General features: G+C 47.8%; 9 protein-coding genes across 9 annotated transcripts; 6 read left to right on the forward strand and 3 right to left on the reverse strand.

The window, feature by feature from the left end:
* Positions 1-154: 154 nt before the first annotated feature.
* Positions 155-1,552, forward strand: TREMEDRAFT_24290 (uncharacterized protein; the record flags this gene model as incomplete). The annotated part of the gene is made up of 4 exons (XM_007000421.1): positions 155-301; positions 546-624; positions 844-999; positions 1,308-1,552. 4 exons carry the CDS (start codon positions 155-157, stop codon positions 1,550-1,552), a joined length of 627 nt encoding a protein of 208 aa, XP_007000483.1.
* Positions 1,553-2,982: 1,430 nt separating this feature from the next.
* TREMEDRAFT_26762 (uncharacterized protein) lies at positions 2,983-3,776 on the reverse strand (the record flags this gene model as incomplete). Its single annotated transcript, XM_007000728.1, has 4 exons — positions 2,983-3,015; positions 3,268-3,368; positions 3,526-3,697; positions 3,741-3,776. 4 exons carry the CDS (start codon positions 3,774-3,776, stop codon positions 2,983-2,985), a joined length of 342 nt encoding a protein of 113 aa, XP_007000790.1.
* Positions 3,777-4,310: 534 nt separating this feature from the next.
* On the reverse strand, positions 4,311-5,471 carry TREMEDRAFT_70712 (uncharacterized protein). The gene is made up of 6 exons (XM_007001961.1): positions 5,407-5,471; positions 5,140-5,359; positions 4,781-4,993; positions 4,685-4,736; positions 4,476-4,637; positions 4,311-4,425 (listed from the first exon to the last, which is right to left on the reverse strand). Exons 1-6 carry the CDS (start codon positions 5,457-5,459, stop codon positions 4,361-4,363), a joined length of 765 nt encoding a protein of 254 aa, XP_007002023.1. The 5' UTR covers positions 5,460-5,471; the 3' UTR covers positions 4,311-4,360.
* A 333-nt stretch (positions 5,472-5,804) lies between these two features.
* TREMEDRAFT_66876 (uncharacterized protein) lies at positions 5,805-7,055 on the forward strand (the record flags this gene model as incomplete). Its single annotated transcript, XM_007001824.1, has 4 exons — positions 5,805-5,832; positions 5,896-6,238; positions 6,293-6,701; positions 6,726-7,055. 4 exons carry the CDS (start codon positions 5,805-5,807, stop codon positions 7,053-7,055), a joined length of 1,110 nt encoding a protein of 369 aa, XP_007001886.1.
* A 1,091-nt stretch (positions 7,056-8,146) lies between these two features.
* Positions 8,147-10,175, forward strand: TREMEDRAFT_66877 (translation elongation factor 2; the record flags this gene model as incomplete). Its single annotated transcript, XM_007001825.1, has 12 exons — positions 8,147-8,155; positions 8,243-8,387; positions 8,431-8,890; positions 8,936-9,137; positions 9,182-9,241; positions 9,288-9,344; positions 9,388-9,544; positions 9,591-9,660; positions 9,748-9,832; positions 9,945-9,965; positions 10,012-10,043; positions 10,094-10,175. The coding sequence occupies 12 exons, from the start codon at positions 8,147-8,149 to the stop codon at positions 10,173-10,175; spliced, it is 1,380 nt and encodes a 459-aa protein (XP_007001887.1).
* Positions 10,176-12,146: 1,971 nt separating this feature from the next.
* Positions 12,147-14,493, forward strand: TREMEDRAFT_58570 (uncharacterized protein; the record flags this gene model as incomplete). The annotated part of the gene is made up of 8 exons (XM_007001247.1): positions 12,147-12,341; positions 12,573-12,592; positions 12,637-12,647; positions 12,692-12,804; positions 13,021-13,134; positions 13,235-13,342; positions 13,603-13,839; positions 14,209-14,493. The coding sequence occupies 8 exons, from the start codon at positions 12,147-12,149 to the stop codon at positions 14,491-14,493; spliced, it is 1,083 nt and encodes a 360-aa protein (XP_007001309.1).
* Positions 14,494-15,063: 570 nt separating this feature from the next.
* On the reverse strand, positions 15,064-17,981 carry TREMEDRAFT_58571 (uncharacterized protein; the record flags this gene model as incomplete). Its single annotated transcript, XM_007001248.1, has 6 exons — positions 15,064-16,588; positions 16,820-16,881; positions 16,923-16,982; positions 17,031-17,085; positions 17,190-17,499; positions 17,627-17,981. The coding sequence occupies 6 exons, from the start codon at positions 17,979-17,981 to the stop codon at positions 15,064-15,066; spliced, it is 2,367 nt and encodes a 788-aa protein (XP_007001310.1).
* Positions 17,982-18,753: 772 nt separating this feature from the next.
* TREMEDRAFT_72759 (uncharacterized protein) lies at positions 18,754-20,852 on the forward strand. The gene is made up of 7 exons (XM_007002076.1): positions 18,754-19,001; positions 19,111-19,204; positions 19,251-19,313; positions 19,360-19,471; positions 19,521-20,317; positions 20,364-20,606; positions 20,725-20,852. Exons 3-7 carry the CDS (start codon positions 19,269-19,271, stop codon positions 20,761-20,763), a joined length of 1,236 nt encoding a protein of 411 aa, XP_007002138.1. The 5' UTR covers positions 18,754-19,001; positions 19,111-19,204; positions 19,251-19,268; the 3' UTR covers positions 20,764-20,852.
* Positions 20,853-21,134: 282 nt separating this feature from the next.
* On the forward strand, positions 21,135-24,350 carry TREMEDRAFT_41738 (uncharacterized protein). Its single transcript, XM_007000881.1, has 13 exons — positions 21,135-21,721; positions 22,078-22,126; positions 22,171-22,192; positions 22,369-22,579; positions 22,668-22,874; positions 23,011-23,131; positions 23,177-23,234; positions 23,276-23,324; positions 23,411-23,524; positions 23,569-23,662; positions 23,708-23,718; positions 23,762-23,885; positions 23,991-24,350. Exons 1-13 carry the CDS (start codon positions 21,666-21,668, stop codon positions 24,171-24,173), a joined length of 1,299 nt encoding a protein of 432 aa, XP_007000943.1. The 5' UTR covers positions 21,135-21,665; the 3' UTR covers positions 24,174-24,350.
* Positions 24,351-27,129: the final 2,779 nt, after the last annotated feature.

Here is a 27,129-nt window from a genome sequence, read left to right on the forward strand (position 1 = left end):
AGTGAGAAGCCGGCGGAATCAAATCCCCTTCTGGCTCGTCCGGACGCGTCCCACTGAATATCTCATACTACCGTGACTTTTGATACTCCACCCCTCTCAACTCGGCTGCCCTTCTCAACCCCCCTTAGGTCTGAGGGCTCGAACAAACCCTCCAATGCCCCCAAAAGGAAGCAAACTCGGTCCACCACCTACCACAACTGATCCCTCATCACCAGCTCTCGTTCAGCAGAATGCTCACTCTTCTTCCATAGCGGATTTCGAGCTGCCCAAGACGACGTTGACAAAGCTTGCCAAGGGTTCCGTGAGTGACTTGTCAGGTTTCTTCTCTATCATACTCTACAACGTGCCTAGGAGAAATTTCAGTAGTCACTATCACTTTTTGGATACTCATGGTGTTGGCGTTGAGGAAAGATCACTTGATGGAATAGAAGGTAGAGTACTCTGGTCATTGTGCCTAAAGAAGTCTAAGGGAATATCACCCAGTGTTGGCTTTTCAGCCTTAACAAGGCAAAGAATCCTTAAAACGAGTAATGACTGACCTTGAGATACCTGACAATGTGAAAATGCAACAAGACGTCGTCTTGGCTCTCTTACGAGGTTCAACACTCTTCATTTCATATCTATGTAAGCTATGCTCCTCGACCTTGAACATTTAGCTTATCGTCAGCCGCCGCGTGAGTCAACATCTCATGTCCCGATTATTCCCACCGAGTGGAAGAGTCCTCACTCAGACCCGCTTACCCACTTGAAATTGAGGTTATTATTCAAGAATACCATTCATATCCGTATGGGTTGAAGGGAATAATATGGCTATGACGCGGAAAAAGTGGTGGATGATGAAAGGGTACAAGAAGAAGAATGCTGATATAAGCGCCCATGATCAAGCACTTGCAAGATCAGGAAAATCAATAACCGCTTCGGATGTCATCAAAGCTATTTCAGAAATGGATTTTGGACCTGCAGACGATTTGATACCTATTTTGGAACATGAGCTAGCAGGTGAGTCTCGACTTTATCTTCCCTTTCCAAAACCCTTCTCATAATCCTATATGTCTCTCCTTCCTTTCCACTTCATCATCCTGTACTCCCGGACTAAGATCCCCCCGCTCTTTTTTATGTCGACTAGGACACATTATCGCTACTCGTCATCCCAAATTCCTCCTATGAGATAAAAATCTTCACTCTTCCGTCCAAGCAACGATTTGATCCTTCTTTTGTAAATCGTCGGTCCGCACTGCGAAACAGCAAAACAGGGAATTGAAAGAGACTCGGTTTGTATGATAAATGTTCCTTAGCTCATATCTCAGCATACAGAGCAAATGTCCAAGCCAACAAATCTGCTAAAAAAGCCGTCAACCCTGGTCCAGGGGGGAAACGAGGGCCTAGGAAAAGTAACGCAGCAACTGATGTCGAAGAGGAACAAGGGGACGAGGAAGAGGATGATATGGTGGGTGATGATGCTGAAGAAGAGGAAGGTCAAGGGGAAGTAGAGGGAGAAGGTGATGAATCTGAGATATTAGACGCGGGTGATGAGATGGATTTGGATAAGTAATTCTAGGTTGTATCTGTATGCATATCATTTGATTTCCGAGACAATTCTATTCATTCTCTCTTGAACATTCTCGATTGCGATAGAGAGTAACGATAATCGAACCGTTCGGATGAGTGACAAGTCACAAATATCGGTGGAGGAAATTGAAGTGGGAAGGGTATGGGGGGAGAGGGGGGGCGACAGGAAGGAAAGGGTATCACGAATGATATACGGTAGGTAGTCAAGGATCCAAGAAGATGTTATGATCCTAGAAACAACAAGAAAGACATTCTTCTTCACAACAACAACAAAGTAGAGCTCCTAATCCACAACATGCTGCCGCTTCAAGTCCCCCACCTCCACCGCCACCACCTCTGGACTGGTCGGGTTGTTGTTGATATATCATTTGAGGCGCCTGGTAGTAAGCCATAACTTTCCTCATGATGTCCCTATCTGTTTTTTTTGTAAGAAAAAGGAACTATGCCAATCTCTATAGCTGATAGGACAAGTAATCTGCGACTTCGATGATCAGAGCGATGGGTGAGAATCCGTCTATCAGAATGAAATAGAGACATGCAGAGGCCGGGGTCCGAAATAGGAAAAAGGATATTCCTTCGTATGATGACAAGGTAGGATATCATATTCTACTCACAGGTTGTGGAGGCGGTCTAGTGATCAGTAATGCAAAAACGAGTAGATTGTGCAGGTGAAAAGACTCACGCTACTTGATATTGTCCTTGATATCCAGGTGGAGGTGGACCTTGATATTGTCCTTGTCCTTGACCGTATTCTTGTTGATACTGCCCTTGAGGAGGATAACCATTGTTTTGATAATACTCTTGTCCGGGAGGTGCTCCGTACGGTTTGTCCGAAGGGATAGCAGGAGGACCATTGGGTGGCATATACCCTAAGAGATCAGTGATGCACTCTTCTCTCTCAATTTATTTAGTTTCGTTCAGTTACACTTTCACTCCTGTCTGTGTCATCCTGCGCTCACCCACGACTTGGTCCATTCTTTCCCCGTACAAACTTACCACTGTTCTCTCAGTCCACCATGAGCGGAATCTCGATGGCGAGTGAGGCAGGTAGAGCAAAACTGGAAGGAAAGACCCACCACCTTGTCCATTGGGTTGTTGTTGTCCATAATACCCCTGTGCCGACATTATTCTTCCGTTTTACCAATTTTGACAATCGTAGAATGAGTAATAGGTGAAGAAATGAGTAGAAAACGACTCGTAAGCTGGAGGTAAACTTAGGGGGTGGGACGACAAAGGATCAACAAGATGAAACGACCATCAGAATTGAGTAGTTTCAAGGGTCCTTTGACATGTCACGAAAAGGTGGCGCTTCATCAGTAGGAGTTAGTGGATACCCGTAGTAGCGGAATGAAGGACCCAGAAGAATAGAAATCGCATGGCTGGAAGGAATCTATTTATACTTGAAGAGGAGTCTTAAGGGACGACCTTCCCGACAATGTTGTATCTCTTTGTTGATCAGCTTTGTGTACGTGGATGAGCATACCGGGCATTGCTTTATTGGACACCTACAGCCTTCGTCCTATGGAATGAGGCAAGGACGATGTCGGTCAGAGTTGGGGGTAGTGACACCTAGAGAGATGTATGGAAGATAGGAAAGGTGAGAAGTGTGACAAGAGAAGATGAATAAACCGATGAAGATGAATAAACCGATGAAGATGAATAAACCGATGAAGATGAATGAACAAATTTGGAACTGACTTGAGCAAAGAAACCCTCCCATTGATCCAACGTCTTGTGTTGTGCTTCGTCCAGTCCGGAGATATCTGCGATTGCATCTTCTTCTTTCAAAGAGGACATTCCTATCTGTCAGTCATGGGTTTCGGTTCCTTCACGCACGAGACGTCATGAATGACAGGATGGCCTGATGGCCGAAGCGAAGGACACAAGAGAAATATAAGGGAAGAGAAGAGACTTGTTGGTGGTGAGTTGATGATAAGAAAAGAAACGTAGACTGACCAAGGCCTCTACTGGCATCTTTACCAGCGAAAATGTTGTATCCCGCACCAGGACCGTACATCTCCCTCTTAGGACTCACATCGTATACTTTACCCTTTATCGCCACATAGATAGGTTTAGAAGGGTCTGATCCATTATATTTCGCTAGCTCAGCTGCAGGGATAGGATCATCCTATCTCTTCAACTACGATTCTTGCTTACAAGGAATTACGTACCTTGGGAGGAGCGAGATTCTGAGCTGGGGCGGACATGATTGAAGGTTTCTACATGTAAGCATAAATCTCTCATGAGTTATCAAGGTGGCAAAATCACATGGTAAAGTAGAATATGGCTTTATGCATTCCGGTTCCACGTGAGACCCTTTGGATCATGCATGCTGCATGGTACAGGAATAGGAGGGAATGGTATGTAGGGGCAAGAAAGACTGACAGATTCGGCTTTCTTGTACTTCTCAGGCGTTCGAAGCTTGGAGAAAAACTCAAAGTCTGATCGGACGAACAAGGCGGCTGTGATACCTACTGCGCTACCGATGAGAACGGGAGGGGAAAAGATGAAATCGTACCACACCATACAGTATCAGTTGAAATGTTACGATGAGAATATTGTAAGTAGTGACGAGATAAGGTGCAGTGGCCAATCGTCGGCATCTTTGCTCCGATCACGTGTCGATTTTCACAGGGAGAACTCTTGGCATGGACTGTGAATGGGTAGATGAGTGCATGAGTGAGGTAGAGTACCATTGTAGAACGTCTCGACACCGAAAGTCAGCGACAAGTAGCCTTGGTCATGTGCCATACATGCATACACTGAAGGATATACAGATGAGAGAGTCTACCTAAACCAGTAATACGGAATTGATACAACCATCATTCTCCGGGTTGTTGGTTATTTGTGCGTATTCTATAAAACATCAGCTACCAACTGTGGAAGGATCGCAAAAAAAAACTTACTGGCCCAAACCACCTTTCCCCCCGTGGATACCAAACCGAGCTCGCTAACATTGACCTCGATGATAGTTCCTTTCGTCAATACACCGAGAGAGGTGTACAACGGTGACTGAGGGTTTTTTTTCACGCCGATTATAGGCAGCTGGAATGTCGTCTTCAACTCGGCTCATTCGTCAACTGACTGTCGACACGTAAGAGAGGATTCAGCTTACGATGTGTCACGTTGGCCTTTGTCATTCGTAATCCCATGGGTCGGATGAAGCGCTGCGACATTAGAGTCGTCACGTGTGCTAGATATTGTAGCTCACCTCGAGTTTGACAGGCTTTCTGGTGAACCCTTCCCCAACAAAGGTAGCTTTGTTGACCATCCGTTTCCAACTTTTCTGCTTGCTCTTACCAGTTTTGATGACTTTGAACATTTCTTCTTCTGCGATTCCTCGTACTTTGGGAAGGGGTACGGCATATTTGGCAGCACGATCTTTCCTTCGATCTTTGATCGCGGAAGACAGTGCTTTTGCGTCCTACAATATTAGCATTTGCTATTAAACCGTCATTATGTCCCCATACTCTCTCTGGATCTCTTGGCGTCCAATACTATTGATACAAGCATGTCAAATCGTGAAGGCGAAAAAGGGAAGAAGACGATCAAGAGGACAAAATGACCCACTTTCTGCCCTTCTCTATCCAAAAGATAAGTAGGCAAAGCCCCATCCTTGACCGCCCCGTCATCCTTCTGCTTGACATTACGTTCATCATGCGCCTTCAAAGTCTTCTTCATTTGCACCTTCTCAGAGTGTCGTTTGGCATGAAGTAATTTGGCTTTGTGACCAAACATTTTTTGTGTGTCCTGAGAAGTTTTATGAACCTCTCGGGCCTCTCTCTTTCGCCTATCTAGTCAGACCGGCTACCCATACGATACAGAGAAGAAACTCACTTCTTCTCTTCATAGTCCAGCCGACGACCATGTCGTCGGCGATGCTCGTCCATGTAATCATTTTGAGGCTTGGAAAATCAGCTTTTGCCCTCCGCAAAACATCAAGATCTGCTCAGATCCGAATCAATCAGGGATTACGATTAGTGAGGCAGTAATGAGGGTTATCCGGGAGTGTATCCAGACTGTAAATGGATGAGGAACGGGGTGAACGTACCATTGTTGTATGATACCAGTGAGATGTGTCCACAGATAGAGAAGAAGGTCCAAGGCGAAACTTGGAAGATGGGGAAATTTTTGATTCCGCCCACTTTAGAAGTTGCATTGGCGGTTCATCCTCACAAATTTGACCCAACTTACAACATCCTTATACCCTTGTATTGCACTCAGAATCCCTCATCATGGGCCTTTCAGAGCGCAAAGTCAAACGTGAGTCCTCATTAAGATTGAGATATGTGACGTTTGAAATCTGCCCTTGCTGAGTGAGCGCAGAACGCATTGGTCTCGACCCACGAAATCTCTCATGGTCTAACGATCAATCCCGTTTTTCGTACAAACACATGACCGCTCTGGGATGGAAAGAATCCTCTGGTCTTGGCTCAGATCTCGGCGGAAATCCAAATCACATTGCTGTGGTGCGTAGGCTAGACAACTCGGGGATTGGTACTAGTCGAGCGAGGAAGGAAGGGGAAGATAACGCTGCTGGGGCGGGTGTGGCAGGCAGAGGTTTAGACGACGTGTTGAAGAGATTACAAGCTGCCTCGGAATCTTCTACTCCAAGTCCAGCGCCAGAAGTCGCAGAAAAAGTACCAGCTCCCGTCAAAAGTCGTATTGCGTGAGTCACTGTTCATTGGGCATTGCCCATCCAGGGAATGAACGTTGACATTAGTTCGCGACAAAAGCACTTGCACGCAAAGCGACTCGCTTCCTCTTCCCCAGCTGCCCTCGCAGAAATACTCGGTGTCCCTATCTCATCTCTTCCCACATCGATTACTACCACTCCCACGACAACTTCACCTCCGACACCAGTCAGCGAACCCCTGACGGTCTCCGAAGAGGAAATCGATGGTCGTAAGGTCACGGAAACGACCTCCACTTCATCACTCTCAGTAGCCGATTATTTCAGGCAGAAACTACGAGAGAAAATGCTCGCTCGTCAAGCAAATACGAATACCGCATCCAGCTCGACGCCCTCAACGAATGACCTTGCTGAAAATAGCCTGGCAAGGATCAAAGAAGAAGTGAAGGTCGCCGTGGGTGGCGTAAGCTGGGAGGGGAGCAAGACGACGTTCGCTGAAGTGACAGAGCCTACCTGTACTCAGAATGCGAAAGTATTGGTGGAAGAGACGAAAGTTCAAGCGTTTCAAGAGGTCATCACTTTGGTGTCGGATACAAAACAAGAGAGGCGGAGGAGGAAAGAGGAAAAGCGGGCGAGAAAAGCGGACAAGCTAGCTAAGAAGACAGCCAACATCTCTAGTGTCGAGGTCACTCCATCAGTGAGGAAGGAGAAGAAGAGAAAACGTGAAACTGGAGATACCGTCGAGATAGAAGCCACTGAGGAATGGGACAACATAAACGAGCCGGCAGAGATGAGAAAAAAGAAGAGAAAGGAAAAGAAGAAGCGGGAGATAGTTGACGATACCACTGCATAGAATTGTAAATACTCCATCAACGCACTTGCATGTACATAGACCACACGCGTGTCACTACAACACTTTCTTGGACATACAGTTGTGAATTCACCTTAATGATGGGCAAACTCGATAGCCTCACACTAGCCACAATGGTACACTGATCTAGCATTGATAGCACACAACATGTGCCAGGGTCTACTGATGCTATCAACAACATGTCTATCGCCAAGATCCATGTGATAATGAGGCCTAATCACCAATCAGAGGGGACATCCAAGTCCTGAGCCCTGAGATCACACCGGACCAATTTTTGCCCCATATGATCCACCTCATTCTTCCGTTTCAAGCATCGGGAGGATTTTTACTCCCTTCTATGCTGTACTCTGGCCTGCAATATGTATGTCTTGGGCTCTTCGTGACGACCACGTTTCCCGTCTCACAAATGGACGCTTCGAGAAGGTCGAGGGGGTCCAGTTCAAAGTGCCACACTTGGGGTCCCCGTGGCCAAGGACATGTGCCACGTTGCCAATGAGGGTGAGTAATTTTTCACGCCGCAAAACCCCGAATCCCTCACGAGTTCAAATTCACCAGACCATTTTTCCCACCCCCCTTCGTCTGCTCTTTCTTCTTTCTCCCCCACACAAAACATCAATCACTTGATTCCCTCTCTTTTAATCAATCTATCACAGTGAGTTCTTTGTTCGTCGAATCTTTCACGTCCTCGTTCACACCCTACTTGATCCTCGACAGTTTTCGTCGACGTGGGGCAGTGGGGTCGTTGGGTGGCGCGTGAGCGACTCGTCGTTGGTGGAGACCATGAACATTCTTCTACTCATCTTTGTTCCTCCCTGTCTCATGTACTCTTCCGTCAGTATGTACGAGCCTACGCTTTTGAACGAGATACCGAGCACCTGTCTCCCGTCGCGATTCTTTTTTCTTTTTTCTTATCATCCGTCTCCTTTGTCCCTCCGCCGCCCACTGAAAAGAAAACCTTCATTCCACCTTCAGTGCCTTTGATGTGACTGTAGAGTGGTTTTTCAGTCAACCACATCTCCCTAGTGAACGTCTAAATTCTTCAGCGCTGACTTGTACAGAAACTAGTCGCCAAAATGGGTAAAGTGAGCACAGACCTCCACTTGAAAAATTTCCGCCCTCTCGTTACATTCCGTCGATCCCCCAGATCATGATGGCTGATGCATCAACAGGAAAAGCTGCACGTTAACGTTGTCGTTATCGGCCATGTCGATTCCGGTAAATCTACCACCACCGGTCACTTGATCTATAAGTGCGGTGGTATTGACAAACGTACCATTGAGAAGTTCGAGAAAGAGGCTGCTGAGCTCGGAAAGGGTGTGTTGACATCCTCATCACGATGATCCTTCCTGACCAATAGGTTCCTTCAAATACGCTTGGGTGCTTGACAAACTCAAGGCCGAGCGTGAGCGTGGTATCACGATCGACATTGCCCTCTGGAAATTCGAAACTCCTAAGTACATGATCACCGTCATTGACGCCCCTGGTCACCGTGATTTCATCAAGAACATGATCACTGGTACCTCCCAGGCCGACTGCGCTATTCTCATCATCGCATCCGGTACTGGTGAGTTCGAGGCCGGTATCTCCAAAGACGGTCAGACCCGTGAGCACGCCCTCCTCGCCTTCACCCTCGGTGTCAGGCAACTCATCGTCGCCTGTAACAAGATGGACACCGCCAAGTGGTCCGAGGATCGTTTCAACGAAATTGTCAAGGAGACGAGCAACTTCATCAAGAAGGTCGGCTACAACCCCAAGGCCGTTGCTTTCGTTCCCATTTCTGGTTGGCACGGTGACAACATGTTGGAGGAGTCCGCCAAGTGAGTGCTCGGCCTTTGACTCAGATCTGCGACTGACCATTGCAGCATGCCCTGGTACAAGGGCTGGCAGAGGGAGACCAAGGCCGGTACGGTCAAGGGCAAGACCTTGATCGATGCCATTGACGCCATCGAGCCCCCGTCGCGTCCTACCGACAAGCCCCTTCGTCTTCCCCTCCAGGATGTGTACAAGATCGGTGGTATCGGAACAGTACCCGTCGGCCGTGTCGAGACTGGAATCATCAAAGCCGTGCGTGCCGTCAGACTCCCGTCTGTTACATTACTGACGAGTAGGGCATGGTTGTCAACTTCGCTCCTTCCAACGTGACTACCGAAGTCAAGTCCGTCGAAATGGTCAGTTCATTATAGGCCATCATTATCCCGTTTGCTAATATCACAGCACCACGAGAACATCCCCGAGGGTATGCCCGGTGACAACGTCGGTTTCAACGTCAAGGCAAGTGCTACACTATGACGTGTGTCTTCCAGCTCACCCACAGAACGTATCCATCAAGGATATCCGCCGTGGTAACGTCTGCTCCGATTCCAAGAACGATCCCGCCAAAGAGGCTGCTTCTTTCAACGCTCAAGTCATCGTGCTCAACCACCCTGGTCAGATCAGTGCTGGTTACACCCCTGTGGTCGACTGTCACACCGGTGGGTCACAAGTGCTAACTTTGTCGGAGTGTGAATGACACTGCAGCCCACATCGCCTGCAAATTCGCCGAGTTGATTGAGAAGATTGACCGACGTTCAGGAAAGGTGAGATTTGCGTCATGATTGTGTTGTCAAAGCTAACGCCCTAGGCTATCGAGCAAGTTGTTCCTCACGTGTTGTTACAAGTCATACTGACATGACAGGGACGCGCCCAAATTCGTCAAGTCTGGTGACGCTGCCATCGTCAAGCTTATCTCTCAGAAACCCATCTGTGTGGAGACCTATGCTGTGAGTCCCACTTCGTGTAGTGGAGAGAGCATTACTGACATGCAGGACTACGTGAGTGACCTGCCCGTCGTTGTAACGTCGACCTGTTTGAGAACGTGCGCTGACGTGATAGCCTCCTCTTGGTCGATTTGCCGTGAGTAGACTTTGTACAATAGAACGAGAGATGCTGACTGTGATAGGTCCGAGACATGCGTCAGACCGTTGCCGTCGGGTGAGTCGTTTCGAGTGGTAGCCAACTAAGTACTGGAGCTGATTGTGTAGTGTCATCAAATCTGTGGAGAAGTCGTCAGGAACTGGAGGCAAGGTGACCAAGGCTGCGGAGAAGGCTCAGAAGAAGAAATAGACGGTACATCTCGACTGTCTGTTTCGGTCATCCATCATTCGTCTTTTCACGTTTGTCTATATACGCCGATGCTCTCTGACGATGCATGCATCTGGCATGGTATGTCTCTACTCTGCCTCACTGTCCTCATCTCTCTCGGTGTCGCTGTTGGTACCCTCGCTGCTGTCCGTCGCCGAGCTGTCTGACTGGTCGCTGAGCTGTTGTTGTTCCTGTAGCTGAGCCTCTCTCACCCACCCCTCGAAGTCACGGTTCACGTAAGTCTTGTCCCTGGTCATGCGTTTATGTGCAGCGGCCAGGGTGTGCTCCGGCGCCTCTCTGATATCTTGGGGTAGGTTGGATACGGTGTCGACGGTTAGGGCGATGGTGTTGACTATAAACCCGAAGACGGAGGGACGTTCGTATCTCTCTTCATCATCCAGTATGTCGTCTTCCCATTCTAGCCAATTATAAGTCGTGCTTCTTGCCCAGCTTTGAAGGCGTTGGGAGAGGGGCTGTTCTTGGGTGACAGAGTGGACGTTGAGGCTGGAGAATTTTGGTTGTCGAGCAAAGTACATTTCACCCCGACGGGTGGCAAAAGGGAGGAATTTCACCACGGTCACAGCATCGTCCTCCGGAAGTTGAGAGAGACTGGCTCCCAGGTATAGACGAATGGTCGCACCATTCATTTGCGACGGCGAGATCGCTGTGGATTCGGGGTCAGATGATGATTCGGAGGATGGTAGAGAGGTCGGGGCGGGGGAGGTGGTGGGAATCGTCGACATGCCAGGTTGAGTTTGGGTGGAAGTTAAATTAGCTTCTTGCATACTAATCAGTGTTTGGAATCACTTGATGAGGTGAGTGGTATTGACAGTGTCGTAATAGAGGTGGATCAGTGGGTTGTCAAAATGTAGTCTGCACGGATTGCTAAGTGTCAGGATCACGGGTACCCCTAGACGGGTTCCTCAAGAGTCGTACGCAGAAGTCGTACTTCACATGCCCGTTCCCGTCCCCGTCTCACTAATCCCGTTACGGCGTCCTCCGTTCTCCTGTCCTACCTAATCGTTACTTCTTTACCATGCTGTACTTTTCCTTCATCTCCGTGTCCCTCATCTATCTCCGTCTTCCTTCGCTCTTACACCCCATGTCGCTTTCCACATTTACTCCGTAGATTTCGGTATCACTCCGCTCCCTTTTTAGTATATAGAAACACCCCTTTTTCGTAGATGTCTTGTCGAATGTATTTTCTCGTCACTTAGCAAATCTTTTGCCACTCAATCTCATCGACTATAGTCTCTTCGATCCACTACATCACTAGACTATAAACTACATCACTAGGTTTGTTCCCTGCGAGGCCCTATAGCCATAGCTCATAGACGCAGACTATTTTCAACGTCTGGTCCTGACACTAAGGTGAAGGATGGGGTCAATTTAGGTGTTGATGTCAAGTTATTGAGCGAGATAAGACCAAGTGTGTCCGTTCGTCAGGATATATATCAGCTGATAGAAGATATGAGTAGCTGAGTCAACTGTCAAAGCAGAAGGCGAGAGAAAGGACATTATAAAAGGATGAAAGAATGGATGTTATCGTACATGTGTCTCAAGGGTCAAGGAGTTCTGATGTTCTTAGTCGCTTACAGAAGTCAGTTGACACATGATGAGATGATAGACGTCACAGATTGTAGAAATGGGGTTTCACGGACATGCAACATGCAACATGGGCTACTTACATGAAGAAAAGAAAGCAAAGGAAATCAGAGACGAAAATAGAGGTGGGGGAGAACATGTGTACCGGTGCCTGGTCTGGTCAACTTCGATCACCTCACCGACACCGAGATCACCGAGGCCGATGGACTGTATGCTGAACGTCCCAGCTCATCACAGGTACTCCAACAACTTTACACTGATCCACTGATCCATTGAACTTGAGTCGAAGAACTAGGTGAACCACCACGATCGGATACCGTCCAATTGGGAAGGACATAAAACGCAGTGATGACTTCTTTTCCTGTACACCTACTCTCTCCTCCGACGGATTTCGCACCTCCCCCTCCGTCTGAACTCAACCCAGCACAAATGATAGTTTTGAAAGACCTAGAAACGCATTTCGGCAAGGAAGGTTTCGTATTACCTGTCAAAGAGGATGAAGAGGCTATGGAGGGGTTGAATGAGGTTGAAATGATGTTTCTTGTGAGTACTTCCTCTTCTCCATTCAAGATTACCTCCTCAATTTCTCCTCTCAGATCCATCTGCTTTGCGTTGCTCTCCTTCCGCCAGCTTTATTCCCCTTGTCTCGCCTTCCTTCTCTCCACTTCTTCTTTACTTAACCTGACGAAACTTGCCTATATGGATATGCTCATGCAGAGAGAGGAGACTGGCGAACCTGTGAGAGATCTGGGTACTGTGCTAAATACTTGACAGTCAAAAGAGACGTTCATTAGGTGAGTCAATCGGAGAGAGACAGTAAATTTCAGCTGATAAAAAGATTTCTCACTGGTCAGCGACAACAATAGCGTCACAGAAGAGATACTGAGGTTCAGGGTGTAAATGGGATGTCCTCGAAACTATCGCGAGATTAGAGAAAACCATTATTTGGCGACGGACCGAGAAGATAGATGATGTGAAAGCTATGGCTGATGATTGTGGTCCAGAAGTGAGTTTCTTCTTTCTCTGCTCTTTTCCTCAAACATCCACTTGTCTCATGATCTCAACGACTATTCACTCCACAGATACTTTCATTGTGATCTCCAGATATATTCTCCGTGTCCTTCTATATTGATTCTCATATACATCTCTGTCACTTTCTCTTACACATTTGATTAGTTTACATGATGATCTCTGTCGATGGGCAAATGATACTGACCTTCAGTCGGAAACCGGCAAGAATATAGTGCTGGGTTTCACATCTCATGCTCAGCCCATAATATATTTCTTCCCGCATCGCAATACCACACCAGTAGAGAAACGTCGTGCAGTTCATGCGGTGAGTCAATTTATCTCATGAGACTTGCGTTACTTTTCTGTCACTTTTTGAACGAGTTTTCAAGATATCCCGTCAATATGGAGAATTAGCTGAGATGCAGGTGTTCATGTTAGAAAGGGCCAAGGATTTGATGAGTGAGGGTGTGAACAATACAGTGGTCATTTTCAACTTTTCTGGGAAACGTCAAGGGCCGCCGACGAATATTGGTGTGAGTTTTGTGTCGACTCCCTTGGTCACTCAATCATCCACCTTGGTCTTCCCTCAACATCAAACGCTGACTCCCCCTTCTTAATTCTCATAAATCTCATATCCTCTATCTCCGACGCATCTTGCAGACCCCACTCTTTCTCCTTGTGATGACATGCCCGGCAACTCCGAGATTATCTCAGAAAGTTCTCCTGATTAGTGTCTTTGTATGTCATGTAGATACCAAATTCACTCTGCACTGGTGTCAGTACTCATTACCAGACCGCCAGAGCCACCCTACACATCTTATCCCACCATTACCCAGAAACCTTAGCCTTTGGAATATTCCAAGATCTCCCTTGGATCGTCAAAGCTTTCGTCAACCTCATGTGGCCATTCGTCGATCCTGTCACTAAACACAAAACGAGGTTCGGTTCAGCTGATGGGAATATGGAGATGATGAAAGAGGCTGGTATGTCAAAGGAAGCCGTGTTATCTGAATGTGGTGGGAGTTTGGAGGTCAGTCTCTTCACTTCCTTTCTCTCTGCTATTCTTCTTCTCTTCAACTCTTCCACTATCTCGTTCGTTTTCTCCTCTTTTCACCTGTATCGTTTTCTACTTCATACTGTTTGTATCTCTATCACATCTACTTACCTACTACACGTGTATATCTCTCCTTCATATCTGCATACCTCGCTCCCAACTTTGCGCCCTCGACCTCGGCCAACAAACGAAACAAAATCACCCTACCCCATGCCATCAGTACATCAACAGAAGATTTGAAAAAATGGAAAGACTTGAAAACGAGAGAATGATACATGGAAAGATTGAAAGAGGAACAAAAGCGAAAAACTACGTTTGAGACAATGATCAGACTAATCCTGACAGTGGAAATACGATCACACTTCTTATTGGCCCAAACTCATCGAAACTTGTCTTCGTAAACGTTCTGCAGATTTGGATCGATGGCGTTCAGGTCCTAGGACGGTAGGAAGGAGTGAAAGAGAATTCCGAAAACCCATATCTCTACCCATATATTCAGAGGGAATCACAGATTCTCCAGAAGTTCATATTCCCATTTCTGAAAATGTTCAATCCTATCCCTCCCCTTCCGCCCCACCCGTTCCATCGACCACAACCTTTACGTTTACGTCGACCTCAACACCTGTTTGATCGTGATGTTTCGAGTTCATCCCATCCCCACCTTATCTCATAGATGAACCAAGATGTGAAGAAAGTCAACACATATCACACTCGTTTCCAATCATAACCCATGGCCGGCATATGAAGTAAAGTTACATTCCTATTCAAGCTTGATTAACGGGAGATTGAATAGAAGCGAGGGGAAAGGAGTTTGGGTGGGGCAGGATTAACATCTCGGAAATCATATGTGACATCAAAAACGACTGAGAAGAGGCGGATCATGTAGAATGGATATAGAATGAGCAGAATAAGCATAGCATATCAATGTACACCAAAACTCGCTACAGAATGTCCACAAATCTTGATGATGTATCTACTCGAATTTACTGAATGTATTTGATGAACTCTCCGATAACATGCCAGATCTCTTCTCCCAAATTCCCCTGCCTGATCCCAAATCGAACTTTACAACTTCTAGGCCTCCTCACATCTTAACCTCTTGACCTCTCGACCGACTGACCTCTCCATTGAGGATTCTCCACTCGTATCGATCAATCTTCCCATATCCACTTGCGACCTACAGTATACCCCAGGACGAGACTAAGGAACCGAAGTCGACCGTTCATTTGACTGATCATTCTCTATCCGATCGAACAAATGTCCATTTTGTCCGAACTCTTCTTTCCCATCTTGATCTCCTTTCCTCAACCCACTGTCCGTTTCCAAAGATTCATGATCAACACTGATATCGAAAATTGATTGCCTAATCTTGTGATCCACAACGGCTATTTCATCTTCTTCCCTTTTGGATAAATCAGATAAGACATTATGACCCAACTCCGGAAGGAGCAATTCGGTGATTGTTTCTCTTTCTTTACCTTTCCCCTTCATAGGGATAGGTATCAATACAGGATGTGGTAATTCCAATATACTAGTATTTGATCCACTCCTACTTCTTCCTATCAATCCTACACCTGATCCACTCCTACTCCTTCCTCCTACCCCAACTCCTGATTCACTCCTACTCCTACCTCCTACAGCTAATCCACTTGGACCCGCGGCAGATGAAAGAGAAACACTCAACAAATTCTCATCGCCAATTGAAGAGATATCACTACCAGCTCTCGGTCTCCCTAATAATGCCGCTCTGGAATCTCCTCTACTTCTCCCATATTCAGGTCTTCTAGCTCCATGTCGCATGGCATATAAATCCGCCTCATCTGCTATATCCCTCCCACCCATTACGTTCCTACTGGGTCTATGACCGTCCAAACTAGCCGCACGAGAAGGATAGATATCCTCTTTGCTCAATTTACCTATACTGCTCACTGGTCTTGAGAAGCCTGGACGTATAGGACCAAGTAAAGGAGTTGCACCGAGTGAAGGGGAAGGTGGATATAATCCGACGTTTGGATGAGAAAGTAACGATTGAGTAAGGAGGGGTTTGAAAGAAATTGAGGGAGAAATGGAAGGTGTCGAGGAAGCATCAACATCTTTGACCGTGAATAACACTGAAGACTTTTTGTCCATTTCATCAAGATCGAAAATATCGTCCGGATCATTTGAATGTTTTTGTTGATGAGAATTGTTTATATCGATTGATCGGTTCGACTTATTTGGTCTGGTGACATACTCCAACTGTGGAACATCTTCATCCAAAAATACAGACGTTCCACCCGCCACCTGAGAAGCTTCCTGGGTTGAACCAAGGGCCAGACGAAGTTCATCGTGCCAATCCCTCAACTCATCCTCGCTCATATGATGTGGCATGGACCAAGCCCGTTGAGGAGTTCGTTGACCATAATTGATGGAAGAGGAATCGGCATACGAGTCAACAGAAAAGAGCCAAGGTTTTCGAGCATGTAAAGCGGCATTGAGACGACGATCAACATCTTCAGACATGAGACGCATCTGAGCGATCTCCACTGCGACTTCTTGACAAGGGGCGGTAGTAGGCAAGGTAAGAGCTTGACGACGCATGACCAGACGCATTTGGTAGTAGATATAGACAGCGGCGACAACGGTGGCGACAAGGGTGAAACCGGTGGTCATGACTGAGATGATAGTGTTTCTGGTGGATTTTTGACCAAAAGCCGTGCCGAGGTAGACGATGGTGAGTTGTTTACTTGGACCTCATCAGCTCACACATCTTTATTCTAATGTTAAAAGTCTGATCTCATACTTCATGTCATCCCTCCACCCTGGACAGTGGGAGGCTAGATTCTTACCAAGTGATGCGTGGACATTTCCATTTGACCTATCAAAGAGAACTGGTGAGTAGGGGATTGGAGGCAAGGGGTCACGAAGACGGGTCGAGGGGGATGAAGGGAGTTGAGAATGATCGGAAACAACCTACGGTAGAGTGAGGAATGCAGCGGCTAGATAAGCGACAAAGCTTGCACCGGCGGATGCAGACACCTGGGAGATCAACTTTGCAATCTGTGTGAGCATTCACTCACAGCAGTCGTGATGTGTCCTGGGACCGCACTGAAACGTAGTACGAGCACAAACATGAAGCTCTGCTCTGTCAGCTCAGTGTCATCAGCAAACGGAAGTAGTAAGCTGACCTTTTCTCTGATGAGTTGCGTTAAACTGGCGTATAATTTGTTCTTTCTCTCAAATCTGTCCGTTAGCTTGGTGACACCAATCTTCTTTATTTGTGAGACACATATGAGATATAGTCAGGAAGGGTTGATGATAACACAATTAAATAATCCAAAACTCACTTGTTTGCTCGAGCAGTACAGAACCACTTAAACGCCACCCACACAGCGATCTCTCCCAAGAAGGTCCCTGCAGCCAGGATCCCAAACCCAATTCCTAAACCCCATACCAGACCACATAGAACCCCGATGAGCTCGTGTCCTAACAAAGGCGGAAAGCTGACGACCACGAGTAAGGCTAGAGGAACGAGCCATCCCATCGGCCAAGATCGGATTTTCTGAGTGACAGGTTTCAAGAAATCGACGATGCTTTCGTGTTTCGCAGAGAGGAGGACGGTGAGGGAGATGATGATGACTGCTAGAGCGTACCATTCTGATCATCAATCTTCGCCTCTTCGATCTTTGCTCACTCGCTATCCGCCTACATTTATGATATTGTAAGGCGACCAATGGACAAGGTACGGCGTGAAGAGAAGAATACAATTCAGACGGTTACTCACTGTAAAGATGTCTCCTGAGAGCTTTCCGCATAGCCATCCGAAAATCCATTTCCCTCACATATAATCGAGCCTGAGCATAGTCTTGACGGAACATGACGATAAGACTCAGATCTTTGTCATCCACCATCGAAGTTGTCGCATCAGTCGTATTGGGTTCATAAGGTGGAGGTGGGACAGTAGGTATACGAGATGGACTCGGAAACCGACTTTGTCCATCTGCTTCTCTTCCGGAGTCGACGGAGAGATCAATAGGTGGTGGTGCAGGTGATCTATGTCGTTCTCTCGAGAAAGAGTTGAGCGAGAACATGGGAGGGTGTGTGGGAATGGGAAATCTCATCTTGTGCCTCAAGCCCATGATGGGTATCGAAAGACGATGAAGTGTAAATGCTATCCGTCTTGTAAGCCTTGTATGAAATCTGAACATCAGCTGACGACCTTGACAAGGGGATTAGTAGTTATGACGCATGACGCACCTTGATGAAATGAAGAGAAGGAAAAGGAATGCAGTGTAAGATGGGAAAGCTATATGAATTCCGGTACTTCACTCAAACGGAACGTCGCTCCGCAGCAATCGTCTCTTGGCGGTTTAAAATGTCACGTGATCCGAGAGGCGACTACCGTCTGTGCGGCATGCGGCGAATTGCCCCGAGACAGGGGGGGTATGTATGATATATGGGGGGCTGATTAGAATACTTAGTTCGAGATGAAACGATTAGGATGGAGCGTAAAGCAGCGAGTCTTTTTCACCCGAGAAAGTGGAGGCGGTAAGCTGCGTAAAGCCCCGAACGACGGCGAGAGTTGAATGCGGTGCAGATACTCTAGCAGACAGCAGACAGCAGCTTGTGACATACTTATGGGAAGAGGCATGGAGCTCTCGTTATCGATTACTGTACATGATGCACAGACAAGCTCGACAGCCACGTCCCTCAAAGGAGACATGAGATGCAATCATTTCATCCCAATCGAGCAACTGAGAGGAGCCAAGGGGGTCTCACCCAAAAGGGGTAGATAGTCAGCCTGACATCCAATATGTACTCAAACGGGCGAAACTGAGGCCAATGTCAGGCTCACCGCTCTCTACCTTTTTTCCATCGCCGCCCGCTTTGTCCTTTCATCTCTTTGTCCACATTTCACACGCCGCACAACCTCATACAACCCAACCAACCCCTTCAACGTTTTACCTCTTATTCAGAACTCTTCACGCTGCTTCGTATTTCAGCGGCAGATCGTCTCTCTCTGCACTCTCCATCCCTCACTCTTGACTTTCATCGAGCCACGCGCTCCGAAGCCAAGATCAGGTCTCTCGCCCAAGCTCACCATCCCGTCTTGTTCTCTTGGAGTCCAGGAGGTCATACGCCCCACAGACAACGTCCAGGTTAGTCTTATTCCGTCTTCTTGCCCTCCTTCACTTCACATCTCCACTGTGTCCATCAGCACGCCACTCTTCGGGACAAGTGGCGATGACTCATGCTGACCCTGTATAGATCCTTGCGAGTTCATGCTGCCTTTGTCACCCCACAAACCGAATCTCGCCACGTTTTCCCGGGGTATATCTCATAACTGTCGGAGTCGTTAATCGTGAGCACTCTTCTCGAAGATTTCTCACTCAGCTAACCTATGACAGAATACTTCACCCAACAAAATGGCTACCGTCAATATTCGTCGCGATGTCGACGACAAATTTTACGTGAGTTAAGTGTACTCGTCTGCTTGATCAGTCACTGACAGAACAGCGCTACAAGATGCCAGTCTTGCAAGTCAAGATTGAAGGTCGCGGTAACGGTATCAAGACCGTCATTCCCAATATGGAAGAAATCGCTCGTGCTTTGAACCGGCCTCCCACGTGTGAGTGGTCGTCTTCACTATACACCCGTCCGCATGCTGATCATTTCAGACTCCACCAAGTTCTTCGGTTGCGAACTCGGGGCGCAGACATCTTTCGCCAACGATAGGTACATTGTCAATGGCGCTCACACCGGCGATCGTCTGCGTGAACTTCTCGACGTTTTCATCGAAAAGTATGTCCTTTGCCCATCGTGCAAGAACCCGGAAACCGAATTGGTCATTACTGGCAAGGCTGGTCATGAAGACATTCATCGGGATTGCAAAGCTTGCGGAAGGCAGAACGGAATCGACATGCGTCATAAACTGGTCACATTCATCCTCAAGAACCCACCTAAGAAAAAGGACAAAGGCAAGAAGGGTGGCAAGAAGGGCATGACAGCCGAAGTCAACGTCGGCGGTCCTCTTGTCTTTGACAAAGTCGAAAGCGGTTCGGATAATGCGGACGAAGAAGGAAGTCCCGTCGTTTCACCTGGCGCTAATATGGGCGTTCCGACTAGTGGGACTGATATCGACGCCGTTCTTGGCAAATCCGACCCGATCCTTGAGAACCCTGACGCGGCCGAAGCAGTCACTAAGAAGCTATCGAAGCTTGAAGTCAACGGCAACGGCAACGGTCACGCCAACGGCGATGCCGATGAGGACGATGATGACGCCGCGGGATCCCCATGGGGTGTCCTACGTGCTTGGCTCATCGATAACACGGATGCGTCGGATGCCGACGTCGTCGCAAAGATCAAAGACATCGGTGTTGTTGGAAAACATAAGGTTCTTCTCGAGGTCGGCCAGCATCTTTTCACAGATGAAGTCGTGGCGCAGTTGCCTAAGAGGGTGAACCTTCTACAAGCTGTAAGTGGCAGAGTCTCACGTTGACGTTCATAAAGCTGATCAACAGCTCGTCACCTCTGAGAAACATCAGAAGTCTCTTCTTGGCGGTCTGGAACGTCTCTTTGCCCACTCCCCTTCGTCGGATTCGCTCATAGCTTCTGGTGCAGTGTCCAAGGTGCTCATGGTACTCTACCAGGGTGATATTCTAGACGAAGAGCTTGTGCGTCAATGGGGAACCCACGTTAGCAAAAAGTATGTCGACAAGGAAACTTCCAAGAAAGTCCGCAAGTCTGCCGATGTCTTTATCAAGGTAAGTCTATCCTTTATGCCTTTCATATCGCTCCTATCATGACCGGTCTCCGTTACCACACTTCCACCCATAGAAGTTGCTGGTATTGAGTGGCAGTGGGTTGATAGCTGACTCGTAGTGGCTCGACGAAGCTGATGACGAAAGCGACGAAGAATGATGATGGTCACGTACTAGCATGTTCTAATTTCCCGTCTCAATGTGAATAGTAATGAGTTTGAGTAGTTTTGCATATATGCACCTGTCATATCACTGTTTTTCACTCATGTCTACAAGCGTCAGTATCACCAGATGTCTGTCCTAATGTGCTATATTTACAGATGTAAAGAAGGACGGTTAGTACCATCGGGATTACAAACCTCGGGAACTAATCCGATCCCGGACGAGATTCGTGCTAACACACTCGCATTACGCCATCAAATCACCTGCAATCCACATTCCTGGCCAAGCTACCCAATTATGCAATCGGTCACGGTCGGCCGGGCCGAGGAGATTGTCAAAATGAACGTGAACATTCCACACTGACTTTTTATCTGTGTACATCCCATCTCGTACGTCTCATCACCATCACTCCTAACAGTTGCCGGAAAACAAGGAAGAAGGGGTAGGTCAATTACTTTCGCATGAGTTGAACCGAAAGCTGACGCAACTTACTCGTTCTCTTCCACTCTATGCCTCATTCCCCACTATCCCACGATCGCATATCCCCACGATACCACGATCCTGCACTACACATTCCCCACGATTTACGACGCATTGACCCATGATCCCATGAAACTACGACTCCAATACACTACACCTCTGGACTTCTCGATCTCACCCCCATCTCGATCGACATGACCTCCATCAATCTATCATTCTATGGCGCCATCTATGGGGATCCAATCCGGGGATTCGGCTATGCTACCGTGCTACCATACTATCGGGCTTTCTCCCTCTATGCGCCTACGCACTGCCTTTATCGTGCCATCGTCGTGGGTCCTCCTCCTCGGTATAATTTATACCTCCAGGTTTCAGACTTGGTAGTTGTCACTTCGTATCAGACTGGAAGAAGATTACAACATGGGCCTGAGGGATTTGGCAGCTACTAAAGCTGCTACCACTGGACAGAATGGGACGTGAGTCTTGCTTTCCACTCGCCTCTCGTTTGCTAGCTAGAATGTGGGACATGGAACATTGTCATACTACCAACAGAATGACACCTCCACGAATGAACACAACACACCTCTGTCAGCGTCATTCCACATCTTCTCTTCCACTCCTCGTCACTCGTTGCCCCCCCCTCTTTCCCCTGGTCATCAATTTCCCTTTCCCATATTTGATAGACTCGCATTTTATGTGTCCCACATCCCACCCACGTTCGACATGATCAGGCTAATCCTCTCCACTTTTCACAATGCGTCCTCTTCTCAAAGAAGGTCGAGGTCTGAAGACACCGACCTATAGCAATCGTGTGATTATAGCTGATTCACAGAGAGACCACCGGACCAGAGCTCAACGTCATCATGGTTGGCGGAGGAGGGGTGAGCTCCGATTTTGCAGCTTCCTCGCCTGAGCTGACAACGAGGCCATGTTTGGTAGTACAGAAGGTCAGTCTTCAGTACGCTCTTCTCCACATTGCCCATCTCCTGCCCTTGTCCTACGCGCTCATTTTCTCAAACTCTCCTTCACTAGCAAGGCGTGCTTGTCCTTGCTCCAGATCATGAAACGCCTAGATCGTCGAATCACCACTGGGTTCGTGTATGGTACTTCAACTGATCACCAGGCCCGTGGAACCTCTCCGCTCGGTTGGAACACCGTCTCGGTCCCCGACTCAAGGTACAAGGTGTAATCGACCCCGATCCTAGTCGTGCTCTAGCAGCACTGGAGAAGAAGAAAACCAGTTTGGTGAAGGATTCTTATGAAGGTACTGAGGTGTACCCAACTATAGCTGTCTTTGCGGAGGCTATCAAGGAGGGCAAAGTCAAGACGCCAGAGTGAGTACTCAGATTGATTCTTTTGCCCACCGCGTAGCGACCTCCATTCTGACATCCTACTCTGGTGGTGGGAAGAGCTGATTGAAAGTGCCGCCTTTGTCGCGTCTCCTCCCGTCTGGCGAGGATCTCTCGAACCAGGTCGCGACCTTGAAATACAACTCATCGAAGCGTTCCCGAAAATCCACATCTTCCTCGAGAAGCCAGTCGCTACTGCTGTACCGTGGGACAAGAGCGTGTCCGACGCCAAAACAATAGCTGACAGACTCGCAAAGCATCCGGGCTTCGTATCGATTGGGTCAGTCATCACGTCTTTTTGATGGACTATCCCCCACATGTCACATTTTTCGCACCCTCTTGCCTCCACCATATCCTCGTTTTTTTACCGGAGAGCAATCATTTACACGGTCAAGTGGCCTGAGGCTAACTCAAAGATACTGCCTGCGTTATGCCAAAGCGGCTCTAGAAATGAAGAAGATCTTGAAAGAGAACAACTTGAGAGTCATGTCTACTATGGCAAGATATATCTCGGCGTACGAGTTGTCTCCAAAGAGTGTGAGCTGGTCGTTAGGTCATCACCCTATCCCGGCTGACTATCAGGCCTGGTGGGACGTTACCAAGCTTCAAGGTCCCATCGTCGAACAAGCTACGCACATCTGTCCGTTAACCTTGGATTGGTGATTCTCGACTGACCTGCAGGTGATCTTTCCCGACACTTCGGAGGAGATGTCATTCCTGAGACTATTTCGTAAGTGTCCATTTCCTGCCTCAAGGCTTGTGATTCAAGTGGAGAGATCATCACCTATCTGTACAAGAATAAATATTGATGCATAGGGCAAACGCTTTGGAGGCATACGAAGAACCAGCATCTAATCTCAGCAAGATCTCCTTTGACGAGACGGAAGTTCCACTCAAGCACCGTATTCCTCGTGCGACGGCTGCGTGTTGGTGAGTTACGGATCGACCTAATTGCATAGATGCTGATTGATCAGGAAGTACAAGAGTGGAGCAGTCGGTACCGTCGTGCACGCGCTTGTTCTGCACGGTGTCGATTACGCTGTCGAGCTCGAGGTCTATGCCGATGGGGTGAGTTTACAATAATAGCATCTCAGACGAATTGCTGACCCTCAGTATCAACTGATGTGAGGCGCGTGTCTTTACCAAAGAGTTGTACTAATGAATCAGCTTGCAAGATCCATTCGGTATCCCCTCGCTGTCCATCCGAAAGCCCGGATCCGATATCCCCGAGGTCATACAATTGACCGGAGATGATCCTTATCAAACTGAAGTGGATGCTTTTATCGATGCGGTAGGTTCAAAGACCACTCTCCACTCTTCTCTTCCAGAACTTCATTGTGTGGTCAGAGAATGAGGGAGCGACATGTCATTAGTCATGAGGCAGTACTGATCTCAGATCGATGGCAACGGGGCCTCCCGCATCCTGTGCGATTACGCCGACGCTGCAAAAACATACGAGATGACATGGTACATCCGAAACTCGGCGGAAGAATCCAGCAGGCGGCTGCGCGAGATGAACGGGGTAACACTGCCCGAGCCGACCGCAGAGGAATTGGCGTTTGACGCATGGAGCAAATGATAGAGAGGTATAGTACAGGATAGAAGAGGGTCGGCTCATGGCAATGTGACATGTGCATCTCGGATCGATGTAGGGGGATGTTCACTGACAAAGGGACGGCATGGTCACACTACAAAGCTCATTGTACAACTGATTGTTTAAGGCATCAAAGACCAAATGCATCTAAGTTGTGTCTGTGTGGGCTTGCGGCAACACGGTGAAGAATAAGTCAGTCTATATCCGCAGGTGACTCACACTCTCTTCGTATTGTCATGTCGGAGATTTCGCTGGCACGGAGTGTTCTCCTGAGAAGACTGAGATTTCCCAAGTGTTTCCAATACTCGGACGGTGGTACGTCGCATTCCTGAAATCCGTCGTAGGTAAGAGGGATACACATCGGTCCTTGTTCCATCCCTGAAACATGCCCTGTCTTTCCGTCGTCCCATCGCAACGCATTCCCCTTCTTCTCCACCCAAATGGATTCGATGGCTGCTCTTGCCAGCTCTATTACCTCATTTGGCCCGATCGTGTCACGTTTACTTTTCTTTTCCTTGAACTCTGTCGCGATCTGCTCCATGATAGTTGGATACGTAGCATCCCACCTCTCAACGTCACCGGTGTTGAATTCTTGATCCACAGGTATGAGATTGATGGTGATTGTCACAGTGACATCTGGTTCAGCCTTCGTCTGCTTCGTTGGGTTGAGATTGAGTGTTTCGTCAATGGAATCTTCATCCGTATCGAAGACAGTGGGCCAGTCTGACACCTCTTCCGTTTTCATTGGAATGTATTGGACATCGCTGCATACGGTGTATTCAACGAGGTTACTTTTATGTGAAGGGTCAGGCTGGTCGACAGGATCAGACTGATGACAGTGATGCTTCTGAGTGAGGTGCGACAAGTCTATATTCCTACCGGCCAATTCTCCATCAGCTCCATCAGCCGTGAAGGTGACTTCGTCGAGGGAAGAAGCTTTGGTTTTGATGACATGGGGATCGTTCCCAAAATACTCGTCTTTCTCATTGTAGGGGGAAAGATTGGTGTCGGTATCGAAGTCCCCGTCGGGAACCAACGTCGCTTCACTGTTCTGGGAGCCTTGTGAATTACTACGAAAGAGTTCACCGGGACGAAAACCGCTATGCGTGATTGTTGTCATGTTCAAATCCCGAATCTTTATTGCTCTTAGCGGTTGTTTCTCAAGCGGTGTCAGGTGGCGAAATAAAGATGGGATGAAGAGGGATCGTGGAATGCATGGTCTTTTATGGTGAAGAAGTTTAGATGTTTACTCCGACTCTCGCCGGTTGGAAGAACGTTTCCTGTTGGTTGTTAAGTTAGAAGACCTCGTCCGTGGGAAGGAAGGGGGGAAGGAGAGAGGATGAGTGTTGATAGTAGTTGCTGAGTATATTCTATCGGAGCTTACGTTGGACATGTTTTACCTTGATCCGTGGGTCGTGAGAAGTGTAGTTGGAAGACCTTTCAAATAAAAGTTTGAAAAGAGAGTTCGAGGAAACCGCGTGAACCTTCATATTCCAAAAATAGGAGGGGAGAAGTGGGAGGAAGAGATGTGAAGGGAAGTGGAACGTGAGAGACAAGTGTATGAAAAAACGCGGAGAAGTGATCGTGGGAAGAGTCGTAGGCGTCAGTCGTATGAATGGAAAGTGAGAGGAGAAGGAGGGATGGAGAGATGAAACGGGCAGAAGGTGAGATGAGAAATGGAGGTCGATTGGGAATATCGGGTAAAGGAGACGTGGGAGGGAATAGGAGGAGTTATGGGGAATCTCAGTTGGGGTTCCCGATGTTAACGGACATGATAGATGATTACAAGGTGGAAGATCCGGCCTTGGGATTCGGGTCAAGAACGCGGGACATGAAATACGGGAAATATGGACTAGAATTTTCTTGTAGTGAGGATAGACAATTGACGAGAGTAAAGTTGAACGTTGGTGGTGGTGGTGGCGGTGGGGGGGGGGGGAAGAGATTTGGATCCACCCACCACGGGAAAGGGGGTAGTAATACCACGTAACCGCGATACGGATTGGTCATACAATTTTTGTGATTGTAGTCTTGGATGCAACTCCTTACTATCATCATAACAGTACTCGTTGTACACATTTGAACAGATTAAAAGTCTCAATCTCTAGACTTAGTGAAGATATTGCACCAATTGTACACGCTTGAACATGCATACGGACCGACAAACCCAACTTCCCGCACAACACAAAATCTCTTCCCACACAACATTTTGGGTGCCTAATGAGCCAGATGCATAGAATTGACATGTCTAACTTCCTACACAGCTTGGGCCTCCACCATCAGGTGGGGGCCATGTTGATGGGTTACCATTAGGGGGTTTGGGGGTTAGGGTGGTTGTGTCATACATCGCCTATCTGCCACTTGTCAAATTGCTTTTGCACAATCAGACACTTGAAACACATGCCTCTGAATACCGCCACCGCCACCTCCACATGCTGGAACTTTCCACCATTGCCTCAACCTGAACCTCCACTTGCTTATCAAGCCTCCACACACTGGAACATTCTGTGTCTGGCTCCACCTTCCCAAATGTCACGGCCGTCCAGTAACTTCTCTCTAGCGGACCGACGGTGGACAAACCTGGGCTAACTTGACACTTCTGTTACAACCTGGCTAACCAGCACCAGGCCATACACTGGCCATGCATGTGACACCTTATGCCACTGCGCTAAAAGGTACAATATCACAAACAGCCCTATGATTGTGATCCGGTTATAACCTGATGTCACAACTGAGGTTGCAGGGTCGTGACACTTCAGAGTCAATGTCTCACCCAAGCAGGAGGGCGCAAACGTCAAAAGGAGTGTAACTATGGCGTACTTCGACGTAGTTACTCTAACTAGGGTGTCAAGGGTACAGCCCACCCTGGGACAAGGTGACTAGGACTAGGAATGACCAGGAAGGTATGAATGTCACAATCGTCGTTTCTTCTCTTCTACTGACC

Source organism: Tremella mesenterica (genome assembly GCF_000271645.1).
Source record: "Tremella mesenterica DSM 1558 unplaced genomic scaffold TREMEscaffold_1, whole genome shotgun sequence".
NCBI classification, from domain to species: Eukaryota; Fungi; Basidiomycota; class Tremellomycetes; order Tremellales; family Tremellaceae; genus Tremella; species Tremella mesenterica.